The sequence below is a fragment of the Oryzias melastigma genome, linkage group LG9 (assembly GCF_002922805.2).
Source record: "Oryzias melastigma strain HK-1 linkage group LG9, ASM292280v2, whole genome shotgun sequence".
Classification (NCBI taxonomy): Eukaryota; Metazoa; Chordata; class Actinopteri; order Beloniformes; family Adrianichthyidae; genus Oryzias; species Oryzias melastigma.
Genome location: NC_050520.1, coordinates 29,830,108 through 29,849,637, shown reverse-complemented (window position 1 = coordinate 29,849,637; position 19,530 = coordinate 29,830,108). Strand labels below are relative to the sequence as shown.

At 38.1% G+C, this 19,530-nt stretch overlaps 1 protein-coding gene across 1 annotated transcript in view; it reads left to right on the top strand.

Annotated features, from left to right (window-relative positions):
- The first annotated feature begins 11,299 nt into the window (after positions 1-11,299).
- Positions 11,300-19,530, top strand: part of hk2 (hexokinase 2) — a 53,322-nt gene continuing 45,091 nt past the window's right edge. The window contains exons 1-2 of the mRNA XM_024275264.2: positions 11,300-11,447; positions 11,520-11,657. Coding sequence (XP_024131032.1) covers positions 11,595-11,657 — 63 coding nt within the window. The 5' untranslated portion in view covers positions 11,300-11,447; positions 11,520-11,594. The remainder of the gene's footprint in view (positions 11,448-11,519; positions 11,658-19,530) is intronic.

Genomic DNA, 19,530 nt, shown 5'->3' with positions numbered 1-19,530 from the left:
GTGTCCTGTGGAGGGTGCTCTGGGAGTATGGGGTCCGGGGGGAGCCTTACTGAGGGCTGTCCGGTCTGACCGGAGCAGGAGCTTGGTTTGCATAGCCGGTAGTAAGTCAGACCTTTTCCCGGTGCATGTTGGACTGCTCTTTATCACCTGTTCTGTTTATAGTCTTATAAACAGAATTTCTTGGAGCAGCCAGGGTCCAGATTGGATCTGGTTTGGGGACCACAGGATTTCCTCTCTGCTCTTTGCAGATGATGCTGTTCTGTTGGCTTTATCAAGCCAGGACCCCCAGCATGTATTGGAGCGGTTTGCAGTCGAGTGTGAAGCGGCTGGGATGATGGTCAGCTGGGATCATGGTTCTTGACCGGAGAAAGGTAGTTTGTCCTGTCTCGGTGGGTGGAGTGATCCTACCTCAGGTGGAGGAGTTTAAATATCTAGGGGTCTTGTTAAGGAGTGAGGGAAGATCGGCGTCTGAGATCGACTGGTAGATTGGAGCAGCGTCCGCAATTTTGCGGTCGCTGCAACAGTCCATTGTGGTGAAAAGGGAGATGAGCCAGAAAGCAAAACTCTCAATTTACCGGTCGATCTTTGTTCCAGTACTCACCTATGGTCTTGAACTCTGTGTCATAATCAAAAGAACGAGATTCCGACTACAAACGGCTGAAATGAGTTTTCTCCGGAGGGTGGCTGGGCGCTCCCTTAGAGATAGGATTAGGAGCTCAGAGTAGAGCCGCTTCTCCTCCGCATTGAGAGGAGCCATTGAGATGGATAGGGCATCTGGTCCGGATGCCCCCTGAATGCCTCCCTGGAGAGGTGTTCCGGGCATGTCCCACTGGGTGGAGGCCCCGGGGAAGACCCAGGATACACTGGAGAGACTACATCTCTTGGCTGGCCTGGGAACGCCTCAAGGTCCCCCCAGAGGAGCTGGAGGAAGTGGCCAGGGAGAGTGAAGTCTGGGCATTTCTATTCACAGAACTGCTACTCGCTGGATGTTTTCTCTTTTTCTCTGTAAATGCTAGAGATGGTTGTGTGTGAAATCCCACTTGAAAAGCAGTTTCTGAATCACCCAGACTAGCCTGTCTGGTACCAACAACTGTGTTACATTCAAAATTACTTGAATCCCTTTCTTCCCCACTCTGACACTTGGGTTGAACTATAACAGATCATCTTGACCATGTTTACATGCCTCAATGAACTGAGTTGCTGCCATGTGATTGGCTGATTAGAAATTTTCATCAATGAGCAGTTGGACAAATGTAGCTCATAAAGTGACAGGTGAGTGTATTTTGATTTTTACAAAGTTTGCTCTTTTGCAAGAGCCTGTGTGTGAACCTCAACAGCATACTACTTCAGACTCTGTAGCTTCTCCCTTCACATTACTGCCATTCTGGGCCACAGCTTTGCCACCTTTGGACTCACCGCCACAAATCTCTACTGTTTGGTCCCCCCCAGAAAACTCTCCACAACATCAAGCTTGTTAAAAATTCAGCAGCACGGATTATGACAAGAACTCCATTCCACTGTCACATCACACCTGTTCTGCAGCAACTCCACCAGCTCCCAATTTCATTTCACATCCAATACAAGAAATTGCTTTTTACCTATGAAGCACTGACAACCTACACTGATATCCTGTATAGCACTATACCTGCCCACACACTTAGATCTTCTTCATCTGTCCATTTCTCTGTTCTGTGTGTACGTCTCATGACTATAGGGGAAAGAGCTTTCAGCCACTCTACTACCCGACTTTGGAATTCACTTTTGTCCCGCATTCATAACATCAGCTCTTTTTCAGTATTTATAGTAAAGCTCATAACTCCTCTGCTCAGGCTTTCCCACTCTTAATAACTGGTGAGGTATTGAAACATCTTGAATATGAAGTTCATGTCCTTATCTGTCTATTGACACACTGTGCATTTTCACATTTTAAAAAAGACCTTTCAATTTGTACAGTGACCTCAAGCATCTAAAGTGCAGCTTTTTAAAATAAAATGTATTTTGGCTTATTTTGTGATGCCGTTTTTCTTATATGTGTTTCAACTTCTCCGAAAGTTTCTTTTTAATACGTAATGTGTCACAACTTGTTACAAATATAAGTGTATTTATTTATTTCAAAGGGGCACACACCTAACATCCAAGCAGCAGACCCGCTTTCACATTTTAAATTTTAATTACCTTCATGTATGTTTAAACACACACATCAACTTTCTACAACAAATCAGCATATTTTAACCCAGGCACAAGAGGGATCTCGGTGGACACAGCAGGAAACATGATTTGAATCTTTCTGCATTTTGTATTAAATACACAGCATGCTAGAAAAATTGTTTAACTTGATAAACAGGTGGAAAAAGTACTTCTCCACCAATTATGTACATTTATTAATAGTTTTTTGACAAATAACTGTATTTTTGATGGGTTTTAAAACGTAACACCTATGAGGAACATTTTTTTTATTTCTTTCTTATCCTTAAATGCAAAAAAATAACTGTTTTTAATACAAATTCAGGGTGAAAATATTCACATTTGAAACGAATACTGTTTTTTATTTTTTCTCTGTCATTTCAGATGGATCTATCGACAGCACAGCAGCTGCATCTCTGTCTGGTCAGGGGCTTTTTGTGTCTCTGACTGGAAATTCTTGCAGAGGGTGGTCAGGAAAGCAGACAAAAAACCTTAGGACTTTACCCCCTTCCATCCAGAACACAGCTGAAAAACGCTGTCTGAATAGTATGAGATGAGATCCTTATCTTTAATTACAAAATGGACTTTTCTTACAGCTGGCCTCAGGAAAGAGGATTCGCAGCAGGACAGCCAGGTTCAGGAATAGCTTCTTTCAACATACCATAAGACTGCTGAACTCCACATAATACTCCCCCATCCCTGCACAAATGTGCAACACAACTGTGCAAAATGTCATTACAGATTTATAGTGATTTTTTTCTGTGCAACATCCTTCCTGCATAGTTCTCTTATATACATATTTCATTTTTGTCACACTCTTAAGCAATTTATGTTCGCATTGAATCTATCAAATGCATACATTTTACTATAAATTATTGATACTGCTTGCTGAGCATAAAAAATCTTTTTATGTGTACATCTGACATGACACAAAAAGTATAAGCAAAAGTTGATCCCATTATGTTTTCTAAGACAACTTCTATAGCTTTTTTCTAATTTTAATGACATTTCTTTATAGTAATTAGACATTGAAACCCCCCAACTGGTATGCAATTTAAAAAAAAGGATCTTTTTTCCTATTTCCTTTCTTATTTTTTGCAACAGTTTCACTTAATTTGATCATTTTTTTAACCTTTATTTTCCTGCAGATCGGACACAGTTATGAGCAAAAGTGAAGGGGAGCGATGTTAGAACCACGGCTGAGCTAACAGCAGCTCACTGACTGCAGTAGAAAACATTACAACAGGAAAAAGGTTTTCTTTAATGTCAGACACGCTGGAATTGTCTGACTTTTACTCTGTTTACAAAGATTATGTGAGCACAGAAACTTTTAACTGATGATAAAAGATCATGTGCAGCTCCATGTCTCATGGTCAAAGCTATCAGAAGCGTTAGCATTAGCATTAGCACAGATTAAAAGAATAAAATTACCTTCATAATCAAACAAGCAGCATTCACTGAAGTACGTGTAACCTTCGTCTAACTATGAACAGGTTGTCAGAGAGAAATAATCCACGACTCGTTTAATATCATCTGTAGTATAGTTCAGTTAAGTATCGCGAGATAGAATGAGAGCGAGGAGCGAAGGCAAGTTGGGGAAACGAGCAGGATGTATTTATGAATATGAATTTCTTTTTGTGAATACAAAATATTATTTATGAGTACGTTTCCTTTTGGCGCTAATTTAACCCCATAAGGATGTGCTAAACTGGACGTGTGTCTAATAAATGAAGAAATTCCAAACTAATGGACTGTTTATTGGGTCAACACAACATTATGTCATCCATAGGAATTCAGGGAAGCAGCTGCAGCTGCTGCCCTCTGCAAGCACTGAGGCAGGATTACTGACATTTGTATTAATTTGTTAATGATCTAAGAGGAGGAAACAAGCATAACCAGGTAAAACATTCATAAAATAATTTTTGTACAAATTTCAGTTACAAATTTTTAGGTTACCCTTTATTATTTATGTAAAATGTTGCCATTCTGAACAATACAAGCCGGAAGCGACTCATCACTCATCCAGCGATGTGTGACGTCACGTGAAAAGGGTCTGTTATGCCACTAAACAAGTTTTGTTGGTGTATTCTCCCTCTCCTGCAAATTCCATTAGAAAATAACACTTAGAAGCTACTGTTGAATCTACTTTGCAAGTCTCTGTATTGAAGCAGTGAATGTTGGAACGTGAGGTCACATGACCGGTTTTTAGCAAACTGATTGGTCACAACCTCCTCCTGTTGACAGACAGGAGCAGACTTATGTATTGTTATTAGATAATATGGAAATAAATACTGATTTAGTATTACATTTGTTTTTTAATTCTTATATTTCTTTTGACTAGCTTTGTTATAATACATTCCTTTCAAGGATTGGACAAGTAATGAGAAAGTTATGACACTTTGAACACCCTAGCAATTTTATTGCTACAAAAACATTAATGTACATCCACAAAGCAAACTTGATGTTTATTCAGGAGTAAAATTACACCCTACACTCAAAATTTCATTAATTTCTTATTCTTTGTTATTTTTTTAATGTTTTTTTAGCATCCAATTAAAAACAAAAACATTTTTTTCTGAATTGAAAATGAATTGAAGCGTCAAAGGGATAGTAAATCATCAATAGAAGCTTCTTTAAGCATTAGAAAAAGCTCGACAATAACAATAATAAAACAGACATTTTGTATTTTTGAACCTTTCATTTGTAAATGGCTTCCACTCTGTTGTTCTCGTTTGCCACCCTTTAAAAGTCTGTTTCATGTACTATGTCAAAATATTCTGCAGGCCACCGTAGGGAATCGAACCCCAAACTGCTAAAGCGGGCATACCAATGCCGGTGACTTTAGTTTTTTGACTAGACATGAAATGTAAAGAAAAACTCTCATTCAGCATTATATTTGAATTATTAAGCCAACATCAAGTCCAGTTGTTTGTTTTGAATCAACAACAGTAAAAAGATCCTTTTTCAGTGAAATGCTGATCAAATGTGGAACCCAGTGGCTTTAAGTCTTTATGTACATGTTAACTGAGAAATATCTGAAACATTAAATGAAATGATTCATAATTTTAATCTCAGAAAACAATTATAATGCAAGGAGAGAGATAAATATTAGAGATAAAAACAAGAAAACAAAAGAGGGTCAAGAAGTTAGATGATGATTCTAGAAACAAGAGAGGATAGAAATACAAAAATAGGTAAAACGCTGGAGGTTTATGATTATTACTGTCACATGTTGATCAAAGGGGCGGGGCCTGTCCACAGACACTCATCCACACGCTCAAATATTACAGACATACCTGTTGGCTGCAAACACCTTCATACACATGCAAGATGACAGCGCTCATGTCATCTGCTGCTGCACCGCTTCAATGTAGTGTGGCTAGATCAAGATTATCCATCCAAACCTGCTATATTAAAAGTTTTTTCTCGTAAGTTTACGACTTTTAATCTCATAAATGTACAGATTAAAATCTAAGTGAGCCTACAGTCCAGCGAGTGAACAGCAGCAGACCGACTAAACTGTTAAAAGCATCTGGGATTTCAACAGGTAAGAAGAATGTCTAAAACGTTACAAATGTTTGGAAGCTTCTTTGTTTGATTTACGGTTTATTCATGTTTTAATCATTGATGTGCGGATTTCCATCCATGACATGGAGGACGAAATAACTGGAAGTCAGCTGAGGGTTATCGATGGCTTCATCAACAAAAGTTAAGATCTTCTCCAACTCTGTGATGTTTCCGTCTGAAGAGGCCGATAGTTTCTGGCATTTTCAATGTTCTTGTGTTAATTTAACAGACTATTTTCATTCTTCTATTTTATTTTATAGATGAAACTCTGCATTACTGACACTGAACCCCAGAAACTCAGCCTCACTGATAAGAATTGGATTTTGAGTCACCAGAAGGTTCAGAATTTCTTTGTTTTTGACAATGATCTGGAAATAAAGTTTCACAAGATGCTCCATGTTTTTCAGACAACTTTGATTCTTTTCTTGATCATTTATGACTTCTTTTCTTGTAAATTTACCTCTATTTCTTGAAGATTTGCGGCTTTTTCTCATAAATTTACTAAATTTAAAGTAATGAATTTAAGACTTTCAATCATGTAAGTTTAAGAGAAAATTAATAATTTTAGCTTCAGACTTTTCAAATTCATACATATGACTTTTTTTTGGAAATTTATGAAATTCAGAGTTGTATTTTTAAAAAACATTTTGTTTGTAAACTGGCCTTGATATTCTGAATGCTTGTAATTGATAATAAAAGCCTTTTGGTTTATTTTATTTGCACTTTTATTTGCACGGAAGTGAAAATAGGAAGATAAAAGGTTAATACTTTCGTTTCAAACAAAACGCGTTAGTTATTGTTAATGTTTAAATCTGAGTGTTCCCTAGACAGCTATGTTGTGGAAAAAATGGTCCCCAAAGTCAATTGGTAGAGAAGAGAGATCTTTTACTTTATGTTCAAGTAAAAAAACAATAAAGTCACAGAGATTAAAAACAATTGTGATTTTCAGGTTCAATTATTGATGGATCCAAAATCCAAGAGCATTTTCATGACCACAGAGATACAGCAGGAGACTGTGGCAGGGAATGAAATCTGTCATGCACTATAGGACAAATACATATTTTGGAGGGTTTGAGGCCCTCAACAACACGCATGCAGTGAAGGCCATCCCAGATCATGAGGAGCAGGTTCTGCTGAGTGGAAGAAGATGAATAGATGTTACCAAGTGTATAATAGGTAAGTGTGTGAAATCTGATGGTCTGAAAAACATCTCACAGTTTGAAATGTTTTTGGTTTGAGTCACCCTTAGTCTGGCCCGTCCCCCTGGAGCAACACAGCTCCAGGGGTCATTCGGGCACGCAAACCTCTCCACCACGTTAAGGTGGTGACTCAGGGAGAGGATTATATCAGTCACTATAGCCAATTACTAATAATTACTGTGGGGAAACCGAAGTACTCGGAGAAAACCCACAGGACTGCCAGGATTTGTTTGAGTTATTTCCCTAAAAATTTGGTGACTGATGTTATTTGATTTACTTATTATTTAATTATTTATTGAAATTAATGTATATTGATGTATGATAATATATTCATATTATTTATATTTCTTTCTCTTAATCATATTATTGGGGGGGGGGGTAATTTGAGCTGCACCTCTTTGCTTCGTCAAACTTCACAGCAATATTGAAAGGCTGGAAGCTGAATCATTAAGTTCTGGTCTACACCTGTGTAAGGGGCGGGGCAGACCCGGTTCTGTCAGCCAACCGTGTTAACCAACAGAGCAGCGAGCTGCCCCTGTTTTTGAAGGTCGTTTTGGAGACCGTTGTTTGCAGAGTGCAGACGAACTTTTGGGAAGAAGATTTTCTTCTTGGGTTTGGAGGCACAGACCTGGCAGTCAGCGGCCGAATTGTGTCCCCTTCATCGGGGGGTGGGGGGGGGGGGGGGGGGGTGTAATCATTCTACTTCAGAGGACTTTTACTGAAGCTTGAAAAAGAAATTCTCTAAGATTTCTTCCTCTTTTTAACTGCTGCCTCAGTTTGAGAACTCTCTTCAGAGTCCTGGCTCTGTCTGTCACCACGTTTCCTCTTTCGTGGGGCAGCTGGAGTCTTTGTTTTTCTATCTTTTTGTTGAGGGATGAAGTGCTTCTTGTTCGTGCTCTTGGATGTTTCCTGGAGAACGATCTCTGGTTCCTGAGGAACAGTTGTGACCTCTTTGGTTTCTGCTTGTTGGTGGACCTCCGGTGCTGCAGGCTCTTCAGGTTGGGGTTCCTCAGAGCCAGCAGAGGGCTGCACACTCTTCATAGTGAAGAACGGATGTTCGAAAGCTTCACTTGGAGAGATGCGCTTGTTCGGATCCACCTCTAGCATCCGCTTTAGAAGGTCGATGAACTGTTCCACTTCATCCCTCTTTGTCTTGTCATAGTATACATCTCTGAGGTTGTCGAAGGACAAGTAGGCGAGATGTTCTTCGACTCGTTCCCCTCTTTTTTTGGAATGCTGTTCGGGTGTGTCCAGCTTCCAGACAACCTTAGAGTTCTCCTCAGTCTGAGTGAAGAACTTGTGGGTGAACAACCCCTGCTCCAAGAGTTCATTGTCTGGCATTCCATGCATCTCCACCAAGGCTCTGATGATGTTGTACTCAGAGTCCTGTGGATGGATGTAAATTCCTGCGTACAGCATGGCGAGAACGTAGCCAACTGTCCACATGTCCAGACGTTCATCTAAGGGCAGACCCAGCATGACTTCTGGTGCCCTAAAAAGAAGGTTCTGAATTCTACTTCCAGTTTGGATGTGACTGGTTTTTTGAGCCAACCCAAAATCGATCAGCTTGACCCTGAAAGGCTCTGAAACTTGGTTCACCAGCATGATGTTGTCGAGTTTGATGTCACCGTGGACCAAGTTGATGTTTTTCAGGCCTTGCAGGGCGATTAGCAGCTGCCATGCAATAGTTCTGATTTCATGGAGATCCAGGGGAAGGTCGTCACGATCACTCATGAAGTCATCAAGGCTTTTGTCCAATATTTCAAAAGCGATGCATATGTGGCTTTTGTACCGGAACCAGTCGATACACTTGACCAAGCAGTATTGATCGGCGTCGATTTTGCTAACCTCAGTCAGAGCTTGTATTTCATCTCTGCCTGCGTCTTTATATTTACTTTTGAGGATTTTAACTGCAACTTCTTGGTTTGTAGCCACTTCTCTGCATTTGGCCACTTTTCCAAAAGTTCCTTCTCCAAGAAACTTTTCCACCTGGTAGAGGCCATTATAGCCCAGAAGAAGGGAGTTTTCCCGAACTTCAAATTCACCATCCGACATAATGATGATAGTTTTGCGTGGAAGATACAGTGTGAGACTAAAATGAGCTCAGACAAATATCTTGATCGCAAAAAGGGGCTTGAAACTTCACAGAAGACCAGCTGGACGTATCGCTCAGAGGGCTTCTACGAAGTGACTGGCAGTGTGAAATCAGGGTAAGAATAAGAACTTTTCTCTGATGACATCAGCAGCTTAATCCCAGATCAAAGGCAGTTTAGCCTAACAAACTAGCAGACGTCACGGATGTTGCCATGGTAACATGCGCGTGCGTGACTGCATTTTATACGCGTGCTCGTGAATCTTAATTTACGCGCATGCGCAGAAGTCTCCTATGTATTTTCCTTTTTTACGTAATGAATTCGGTGGCGACACCTGTTCACCCCACTGGTCACTATACACTGAACCTGCATCTGTTATGTATTTCATCCTAAATCAGTCCCTCCCGGAATGTGCAATGCTGCGATCGCAACTAATGCAAATTCAGTCAAACCCCGCCCATTGTTGCACATTCTGCAACTTTTCATTTTCACCGCAACTTCTCTGCAACTTTGACCGGATTATGTCGCTGCTTCACCACCGTTTCTGGTGGGGCTCCTTCCTGGAAGCTGCGTTATTACTATTATTTTTATCTTTCTTTAGTCCTCTCTTTTTTTCTTCCTCGGGACGCGCGTAAATGCGAGCGCCCGCGGACAGGCGGGGGTTGCGCTGATTACGCGCAGGGGAGGGATGTGCGGGATTAGCGTTGAGTGCGGAGCAGAATCAGAACATAAAGGAAAGACAGAGATCGCCAAGCAAACATCAATGCTTGTGAATGCTTTTAATATGGATACCGAGGAAGATTCTGTGGAGGACATGTAGATCTGAGGCTTCATCATATGCTGTTTTTTATTTTTTTACTTTATACTTTTTCCTTGCAGAATGTCATTTTTCTCATTAGTATAAATCTTCTGTTCCTCTCGGCGGTTCTCTTCAGGGGTCGCCACAGTGAATCAGCTTCCTCCATTCTGCATCCTCTCCTCTAACAGCAGCTCCCTCCATGTCTTCATCACTGCATAAACCTCCTCTTTGGTCTTCCTCTAGACCTCTTTCCTGGCAGCTCCCAGCATCCTTCTACAAATATATTCTCTCAAACCTTAACATGTGCTACCTCTCTGATGGACTCATTCCTGATCCTATCCATCCTGGTCACTCCCAAAGAGAACCTCAGCATCTTCTCTTCCTCCAGCTCTGCTTCTCCTCAGTGCTACTGTCTCTACGCTGAACAACATGACTGCTCTCACCTCAGTTTTCTACATTTTTCTTTTCATTTAAGCTGAGACTCTTCCATCACACAACACACCTGACACTTTTCTTCATTCTAACCTTCACTTCTTCTACACACTTCAGGTCCTCCACCTTCTTCATCTCTTCTCCCTGTAACCTGCACTCTTCCTCTTGGGTTCCTCTTATTCACACACATGTACTCCATCTTACTGCGGCTAACCTTCATTCCTCTCCCTTCCAGGGCAAACCTCCACCTCTCTAGCTCCTCCTCCTGCTCTCTGCTCTCACTACAAATCACAATATTGTCTGTAAACATCACAGTCCATAGTGATTCCTGTCTAACCTCATCCGTCAGAATATCCATCACTGCTGCAAAACAGAAGGAGATCAGAGCTGATCTTCCACCAAATGTTTAAACTCTGTAAAGTTGCACTTGTGCTACCTGTGAGCACAGTATGGTGTGAGCACAGTTTCTCTACGCTAAATTGAATCAAAACTGCCTTGAGAAGAACCATGACTGATGAGCGTTTAAGCAATGTTGTGCAGAGTGTAGAGTCAAGAAGGGCTATAGGTTCATAAATCTTGATGACTTTGTGGATGCGTTTGTCAAAAAACATAGCAACAGGTGCATAAAGCTATTCTGAAGCCTGGTAATGAGAATCTCACAGATCCAACTATTGATCCCTTTTAGGAAAGTATTTTTATATAAAACAGCTGTTATATGCGATCGTTTCTGTTATTTTGATATGTGATTTTCCCAAATTTGTTTTGTTTGCAATAAATGTTCGCATTTTGTCAAATGTAATTGGAAAATGAAACAAAATGTAATGTTAAATGCCCTTTTTTTCATCTATTCACATTAGTAGCGTGAGATATAATCACAATGCAGCAAACTATATAATAAGGAATTTAATGTTCTGATAGCTTTCTACGGGCTGTTTTACTACGTTTAGTACAATGAACTTAGTACAAAATATTTCTGGAGGCGCCACTGGTCATTAGACAGCCAAAAACTGGATTGCCTGAGTCAAAACTATGACAGATCATGCTGCGTTCCACTTGCAGCCAATCAGCGCCGGCAAAATAGTGTGACGTCTGCAAGCCATCCTGTCCAGGAAGTTGGGAGTTTCTTGTTTCTTTCAACTTCGTATTTTAGAGCAATTCAAGACGGCCAGATAGGTAATAGAAAAAAAATAGTTAAAAAGACGGAAATACTTGTTTTTTTTTAATCAACATTTTTTCGTCCCTCAGGGACACAGTTTTTGTGGACAAACTTCCTGAAAGTCGTTGAACGGAGAACGTGGGAGAGGACGCCTTAAAACCAAGATGCTAGCTTCAAGCCTGCCTGCGAGTTACAGCCCCGAACTCCGTAATGAGCAACTACAGAAAGTAAGTAGTAACTTAAAAGTCAGTTTTAGGGTGTTACTGTTTGGTGTTTATCCACGTACGTGACTTGGAAGGCGTGTAATGTGGGACCAAGAAGGTTGACAGACAGTTAGCGTCCTTGTCAGCTGTGACGTCATCACGTTTTGTCCCTGCGGTACATCAAAATGTTACGTGATGAACACAGCCACGGATCAAACCCAATGATATCCTAGTTTAGCTTAATGGCTGTAGCTAAATATTTTAATAAATATATGTTTTGCTTATAAAAAGATAAAAATATGACAGTTAATCAAAACTATGATGGTTTTTGAGATTAATTCTGTATTTTTAAAATTCCTCATTCCTTTGAACACCTATTACTATGAAGGAAAAATCAGTTTTTCCCGTGGTTTTAATTTAACTTAATGTTATTTATTTTGGTGATAATGGAGGACATATATTTTAAGAAAATTGAGCCTTAAATTGCATTTCTAAGTACTTCTTTTATTAAAATATTTGTGAATCAGGAGCAGACAAAAAAGGCCATTTGAAAAAGATTGAAGGTGTTCAATCATGACAAACTCCATACTCTGCATGCTCTTGCAGACAAATAGATCCATGTACGTCTTGGTTTTCCTCAAATATTGCTCACTATTTTTGTTACATTGGTAATGGGGGTGTGAGGACTGCAAGGAGAATATGTAAACAGATGGATGGCGGGAAGAGGTGGCAGGTTTACTCCTCGCCAGCACCCTGCACACAAGACAATGCTCTAATGAAATAATGTTGCACTCCAGAAACTTTTAAACTATTTTTTTTTTTGCTAAAAATGGCAGAATTAAAATTAAAAGATCACTGGGAACACTTACACAATAGTTCTAAAGGTGATCAGAGTCAGATTTTAACACGTGTTGTGACTTTAGTGTCTCTATTGTTAGTTTTATGTCATTGTTATAGCCATTTACAATCAATCAATCACGAAAGCAATCAGTTTAGAAATGCTCATGTTAAATGTGGTTGTTGACAATGAGTGGCTGTCCAAAATAAGAAACAAAATACCTCTAAAAACCCTGATATCTTGACTTTTTCTAATTTTCCATGAAAGTTAAGCTCCTTGAAACAAATACAGCCAAATAAATGAGAGAAAGCAGAAGCCTTGACACAGTAATTAGACAAACTGACATGTAGGTGAACAAATGTGCGCACACAGTCAGAAAAACAAAGTTGTTTTACTGATTATTTATGTCACCGCACATAAATGATTAGACTCTTGCTTTCATTTCACTGTGGGTTTATTTAAACAGCAAAAGACAATGCATTAATGGCAAAAAAATACAGAAAAAAAACATTTGAAAAAGTTATGGCTTTATTTGTATTGTGGGCGAAATAACAATGTCATTCCCCATTAATAAGCAACATTTTTAGACCTCTATTTTTCTCATACAAGTCTGGTGATGAGATTACAAACAGGGAGCCTTCCTAATCTCAGCTCATTTCTCGCATAAACAACACGAGTCCACAGAAGCAATTAATCAGATTCCATCACGGCCAACATGAAAGGAATAAAGATCAATTTATTTTTTAAACTTCCATCCAAAACCAATTGTTTTTGTCAATAAAAGTGTGGTTATCTAAGTTGTGATTTAATTTGCACAAAGGCCCAACTTCCATTAGCAAAATTATAATTGAATTTAATGTGAGGAAGTTTTATGCCTTAATAAAAAAAATGATAGACAACTTTGATATAACAATACTGCTTTTTCTAAATAAAGACTGATTCCATTTTGGTAAACAGATTTGTTAAACTTAGGTCTAGATGAAAACCTGAAATCCTGCAGGTTCTAGTAAATTTAGCCTTCTAAAGAAAACCAGGGGAAGACTTCAGGAAGTTTGCCAAACATCTGGATGATTTCTTGATTAAACCGATTGAAGGTAATCACAGTTCTCTTCATTGGAATCAATTTGCTGTTCTTGGAGCAGGAGGAGCTCTGTGAAATGAGGAAGCGGTTCCAAAATGTGTACTAAGTAGTAGTTCAGCTCTCAGAATAATCCTTAAACTACCAAACTAAAGGATGCATTTGCAATCTTTCCAGTTTAAAAACTCCTAGTTTTTAAACTTTTAAACTACTAGTTTGAACATATGTTGAAGACATACAAAAAACAATCTACATAAATCATATAATTTACATAAAAAAGGTCAAAGCATATTTGAAAATTAAACCAAATGTATCTATTTTGATTAAATATTCAATATAATTAAAACTGCATTGGCCATACTTCTGTGTTTTAAATGTGATTAAAGGCAATGTGATCTTTTTTGAGAATTTAAACACCTCTTTTTCTGAATTTTTATTAATATAGAATGCTGCTCCTGAAGTTGTCACTCAATAGTAATGAGGGAATGCAGGCTGTGCTGATTTTGAGTTCTGCCCATGTAAGTAGACAAAAAGAAGAAACCAGCACTATTCTAGATTTGTATAGTCAGCCAATGTGATAACCTGCAGGCAGAAAATGATGGCCATTAAGCAGCAACATATAGGGGACACTAGTTGCCTCCATTTCCATATCCAGTAATGAAATGCAGAGTAAAGTGAGACAATCTATTAAGATACTGGACAGAAACATTCACAAAAAGGAGATCACCAAAGTCTAACAATTCCATTAATTTGCAGACTCTTTTTTTCTTGCTTTAAGGAAAAACTTATTCAGAAAATATCCAAACTTCAGTTGTAGTTTCAGTGTAATGTTTACATGAGAAGTTAAGTTGAGTTTCAGTATGTAAAGTCCCATTCTGATCATCTTTTGATACATTGTAAGTGTTCCCAGTGGTCTTTCAATTATAATTATGCAGTTTTCAGACAAAATCTAAAAACCTGTCTTTTCTAGGACATAGTTTCTGCAGAGCGGCAGGAGTTCATTAGAAATTCTCCTCTGAGTTGTGCTGTTGGAGCTGAGTAAGATTTCCTCAATTTCCCTTCACTCCTTTGTTTACACTCTCTCCGGCTATAGCTTACAGCCCCTCACACCCAGAACCAGAACAAAAATGAGGAGCAACATTGGAGCTTTGGGTTCATGTGGGTTGAAAAAATAAAAGATCTGTACGACACGCCTAGTGTTCACTATGGCCTATGGACTGCCCATTGAAAGGAAAAAAAAGAGCATGAACATTTTTGCTCTATGGAATGTGGTCTATGTTCTTAAAAAATCATGTAGGCCATCTGCATAACCTGTACATGTTTACTCATTTTTCGCTAACAGGCAGTCCGTATCCGACTGTAAGGGCAGTTTTTACCAATAAAATGCTGTATAACAGTTAGGTTATTAGAGCCTAGAATATGTCAAAGATTAGCATGTAATTTGATTTAATAGTGTTAGATTTTTTTATTATTTTATGCTTAAACATTTCAGCTTATTATCCCTTCAGGGGTTGCCACAGCTTATTGAATGTCTAAGACTTTTTGCGCCGGATACCCTTCCTGACACTACCCTGTATTTTATCCAGGCTAGGGACTGGCACAGGGAGAATAAAAGCAGTGTATTATCACTGGACAAAGAAAGGTGTTGATGTCACTTGTAGAAAACGCCTTACCTTGGGCTTTTGTCAAATCCATCATCTCATACGGCTGCCGCCATTTTTAAATCCATTGACAGTGATTGGTCTGAGTCGGTCTGAGTCATGTTTTAAGGGGAACTAGTGTCGCCAATCATTAGTGTGTCCACACCCCTTCTACTAAAAGCTGCTCGGGAGAATCTGTCGATCAAACATTTGAGGTGGGGCCAGTAGGCACCACATGCTTTTACTAAGGCATATGATTGGCCAATTTATGACTGGAATAACTTGCGATAAAGAAAAAGTATCTTAAAAAAAAACTAAAAAAAAAAAACTAGGATTAGAAAGAAGATGCTAAGAAGAATGTATCAGAGCAAGAATGGTTATTCTGACAAATAAAGCATAATGACTGTCTATTTTTCAATAGAAGTCTTTGGGGTTTTTGACTTCTTGAAACCTGTAGGTATTTCCTATTTGAAAATGAGAGAGTAGGGGTTGAGCTGTCCAGTAGATATACAGTCAATGGGGAGAACCAGCTAGCTTGTGGCTACATAGTTAGGCAGTAGAGTAAAGGGTCTTATCCAAGAGCCTGCAATAGATGAAGCTCATTGCGCACCTTGGGAATTGAACCCTGATTTTCCACATGCCAGTCCTACACTTAACCAGCTGAGGTATCCAGTATTAACATTTTTTTCCAGCACTGAAAACCCTCCTTAGACACAATTTGAGGCTAATAAAGGTCTTTTATGTATATCACATTTTATTCTGACTCTCAACACATCATAAACCACACACTATGCAATGTCTGCATTTCAATTAAACTATTTTTTGTTGTAAATTTAAATGTTTTCAAACATATCCAATCCTATAGTCTATGTATTTTATAGTGCTGTGTAACTATCAGTGAGAACTCTTTTTATTGTTTGAAACCATGTTTGTTTTACCACTTCAACTTTGATCTCTTTTTAAAATGTATTATTATGTTAAGTATCATCTCTGAACTGGACCAAACCCACACCTTTTAACATTTATACCAACAAACTCTCTGCCAAAAAACCTTTAGGATATATGCAAAACCTGGTGGTCAACTACAAAAAAAAAACACAAATACAAATAAAAAATACAAACACTTGACCTTTTATCTGACCTCTGCAATTTTCCAGAAAGAATGAAGCCAAGTTTTACAAAGAGGTCAAATGTTTTTCACACAGTAAAATGTAAATTTACCCTTTGTTAATTTTTGTTATTCAAACCTTTACTCATAAAATAAACTCCCATTACATTTGTAGATTTGTTATTTCTTTGTTGGTGGGTGAATGTACAAACATCAGCACAATTGTGAAAAAGAACTGTAATCTTGAACTACCAGTGTGGCTTTCTTCAGAGCTGCCGCCTATAAAACAGCCTTGGAGCAAGAGGCGAAGCAGACTCAGGCACTACATTAACCTGCTGCTTTTCACACCTCCAAGAAGTTTTCTGTGCAACAAAAGTTCAAGGTTAAAAACATCATTTGGAATAGCAAAGCGTGGGAGTTTTTGGCAGGTTTTTAGCTTTAAAAAATTCCATCTAATGTGCGCTACATTAACATACAGAAATATTTCAGTTTCCTGGGATTTTACTGCATAGTGGAGAACATGAGGGGAAAAAAACAACATGTTTCTCAAGAAATCTCTGATATGTTTGTGCTAAAGAAACTAAAATATGAATAAGAGTGCAAAAATATTTGATAACATCTTAATCGCACAGAGGCACATCAAGTGAGTAAATAAGCGCACCGTCTGTAGGAATTAAGAGGTTAAGGAGCAGCCTGCTCGTGCTAATGAAATGCAGTTGATTCAAAAGCCCTTAAATGAGCGTGTAGACTAGTCAGACTGAGATGCTGTGGTGTAACATTAAAACGACGTTTCATGCTTGACAAGCCTCTATTGTGGCTGAATTACAACAATGCTGCAGAGATGAGCAGACCAGAGCGCTTCCACGCTTTAAAAGACGGTTATCACAAACACTTGATTGTTGTTGTTGCTCCAAGGCTGGCCCAGTCATTTAGGAGGTTATAGAGGTTTATGGCCTCAAAACAGGGAAGAAATTCAGCCAACCTTTAGAAATAATAGATATCAGGATTTTAGGAAAAATAATCAGTAATTCTAGATTTTATCAATTGACTCCAATATTTTGAATTCATGTAAAAAATACATATATATTTTAATCCCCTCTGTGTTCTTTAGGAAGATCACACGCTTTTAGAATAAAATCATAGCAAATGTCATGACATGAGGTGCAGGGGTGGCTGCAAATGCACGTGTGATGGAAGCCTGTTTCATAGAAAAACTGTGCCGCTTTTACAGCAGCGCAAAATCACCAAGACTCTGAAGATTTTCTAAATTGTTTTCAGTGTTGTTAAAAAAAAAAAAAAAAACAAGGTCCAGATTTGTGTGCCCTTTTCAAATGAAATGAAACCTCGTTTCACCCCAAGCTTAATTTGAACGTCTTCTGTCTGTATCGAAATTGCTCTCCCCAATCATGACATCCCACTTGTGTAATTGCCCAATCTTTAATTTGTGTTTTTCCCCTTACTAGTCCTACCTTGTTTATATATTTTTTTTATTATTGTTGGATTATGATGAAGTGGCAGTAGTTCTAACATTAGTTGTATATTTTAATTATACATTTTTTGTTTGTTTGGACTGAAATTGTGGGGGATTTGGAGACTTCACGATTGGACAGTTAATTTGGGATCATATTTCAGATTTTTTAACCATTTGTTATCAATATTATTAAGTATTGAGTGAATAAATGCAACACTAAAGGTAATTAAAAGCAGAATTGAATCTTTGCATTTCTGCTACAACAGCAGTTTCATCACATCAGTGGACAGTCACTATAATATTGTTAAATGCTCCTGTACAAGCATCCATTGGCTGAATTTTTCTGAGGCAAAAGAAACAAATTAAACACAAAATGCTTATTTGATTCAGTTGTGATCTTATTACATTTAGTTTTTTATTCAAATCTGCAATTAGTACTTTAGAAGAGATGGTTATGAAAAAAAATTCTCACATTCGTAAATTGATCTTATCTTTTTTTGCAATTTTCATATAATTATTGAGCTTATGACTGATTACTTTCTACTTGACTGGCATGGATGTGGGCTGCTACAGCTTTCAGGCAAAAAGTACAAGTCAAATAGGTACTTTAAAGTGAACTTTAATTAGTTTGTTGCTTTGTTTGCATTTTGTATACGTATGTTTGTGTTTCTTGGTATTCTTGTGCCTTTAGAGTGTTTTTGTTTTTGTTTCGCGATTCAGCCTTCAGTCATTGGCGCACCTCAGCTGTTCTTTTCAATTGTGGCTGCCAACATTTTCTTTGAACTTTATAATGTTTCTCAGAAAGACGTTTGGGCTCTTTTTTTACTTTTATTGGTGCTTTGGATTTCATTTTAAGTAAAAGTAAAAAAAAAATAAAAAAATAACAAAAGGGAAGACAAATATCATTCAAATTTTTAGCTTCTTATGTAATTCTATTATGAATGCATTTGCATCTTTAAAGATTTTCTAAGAAGCTCACTAGAAACTCAAATGTGGAAAGTTTTGTTTGAAATTCATTGAGTCTGAATTTTGTTTGATTTTTTTTGACTGTGAATAGATGATTTTTGGAGGTTACTTATAGGAAATATTACAATACTTGCAAAAATATGCACGTACTCCTAATATATTAATTCAAAGTTCAAATTCAAGTTTTTAGTTGTAAATATAATAGGACTACATGCCAAAAAACTAGAAAAATCATGAAAAAGTTTTTGTTAGCCACTTCAAAAAGTGATGCTGCCGGTATTGGCTTGGTTAGGCTCCGGCAGCCCCGTAACCCCAAAATCGATAAAAACAAGTTTAAAAAATGGATGGACGAAACTAATTAAAGACAGATTTGAAAATAGTTTTGATTAATTCATACTTGATAACTTTGCAATTATGACTATGACCTAAAGAAAATAAAATGTAAGCCTTTTTTTTTTTTTATGAAAATCGCATTACCAAATCAGACTGATAATAAAATTATGATTTTAGAATGAACCGGTTGGGCCTTCTTTTCCTTGAGTTACTTACTGCATCGATGCAACATGCAGTGCGGAAAAAAAGTATTTAGTCTGACACCAATTGTGCAAGTTCTCCCACTTAAAATGATGAGAGAGGCTTGTAATGTTCATCAAAGGTATGAATGAATGAAACCTTTATGTCACCTGGAAAAACATTTCGAATAATTTCTTATTTTCAATGTTGGCCTGAAAATGCTAAAAATACTTAACCCTTCCGCTCTCTTTGGGGTCCAGATGACTCCAACCACATATTGATA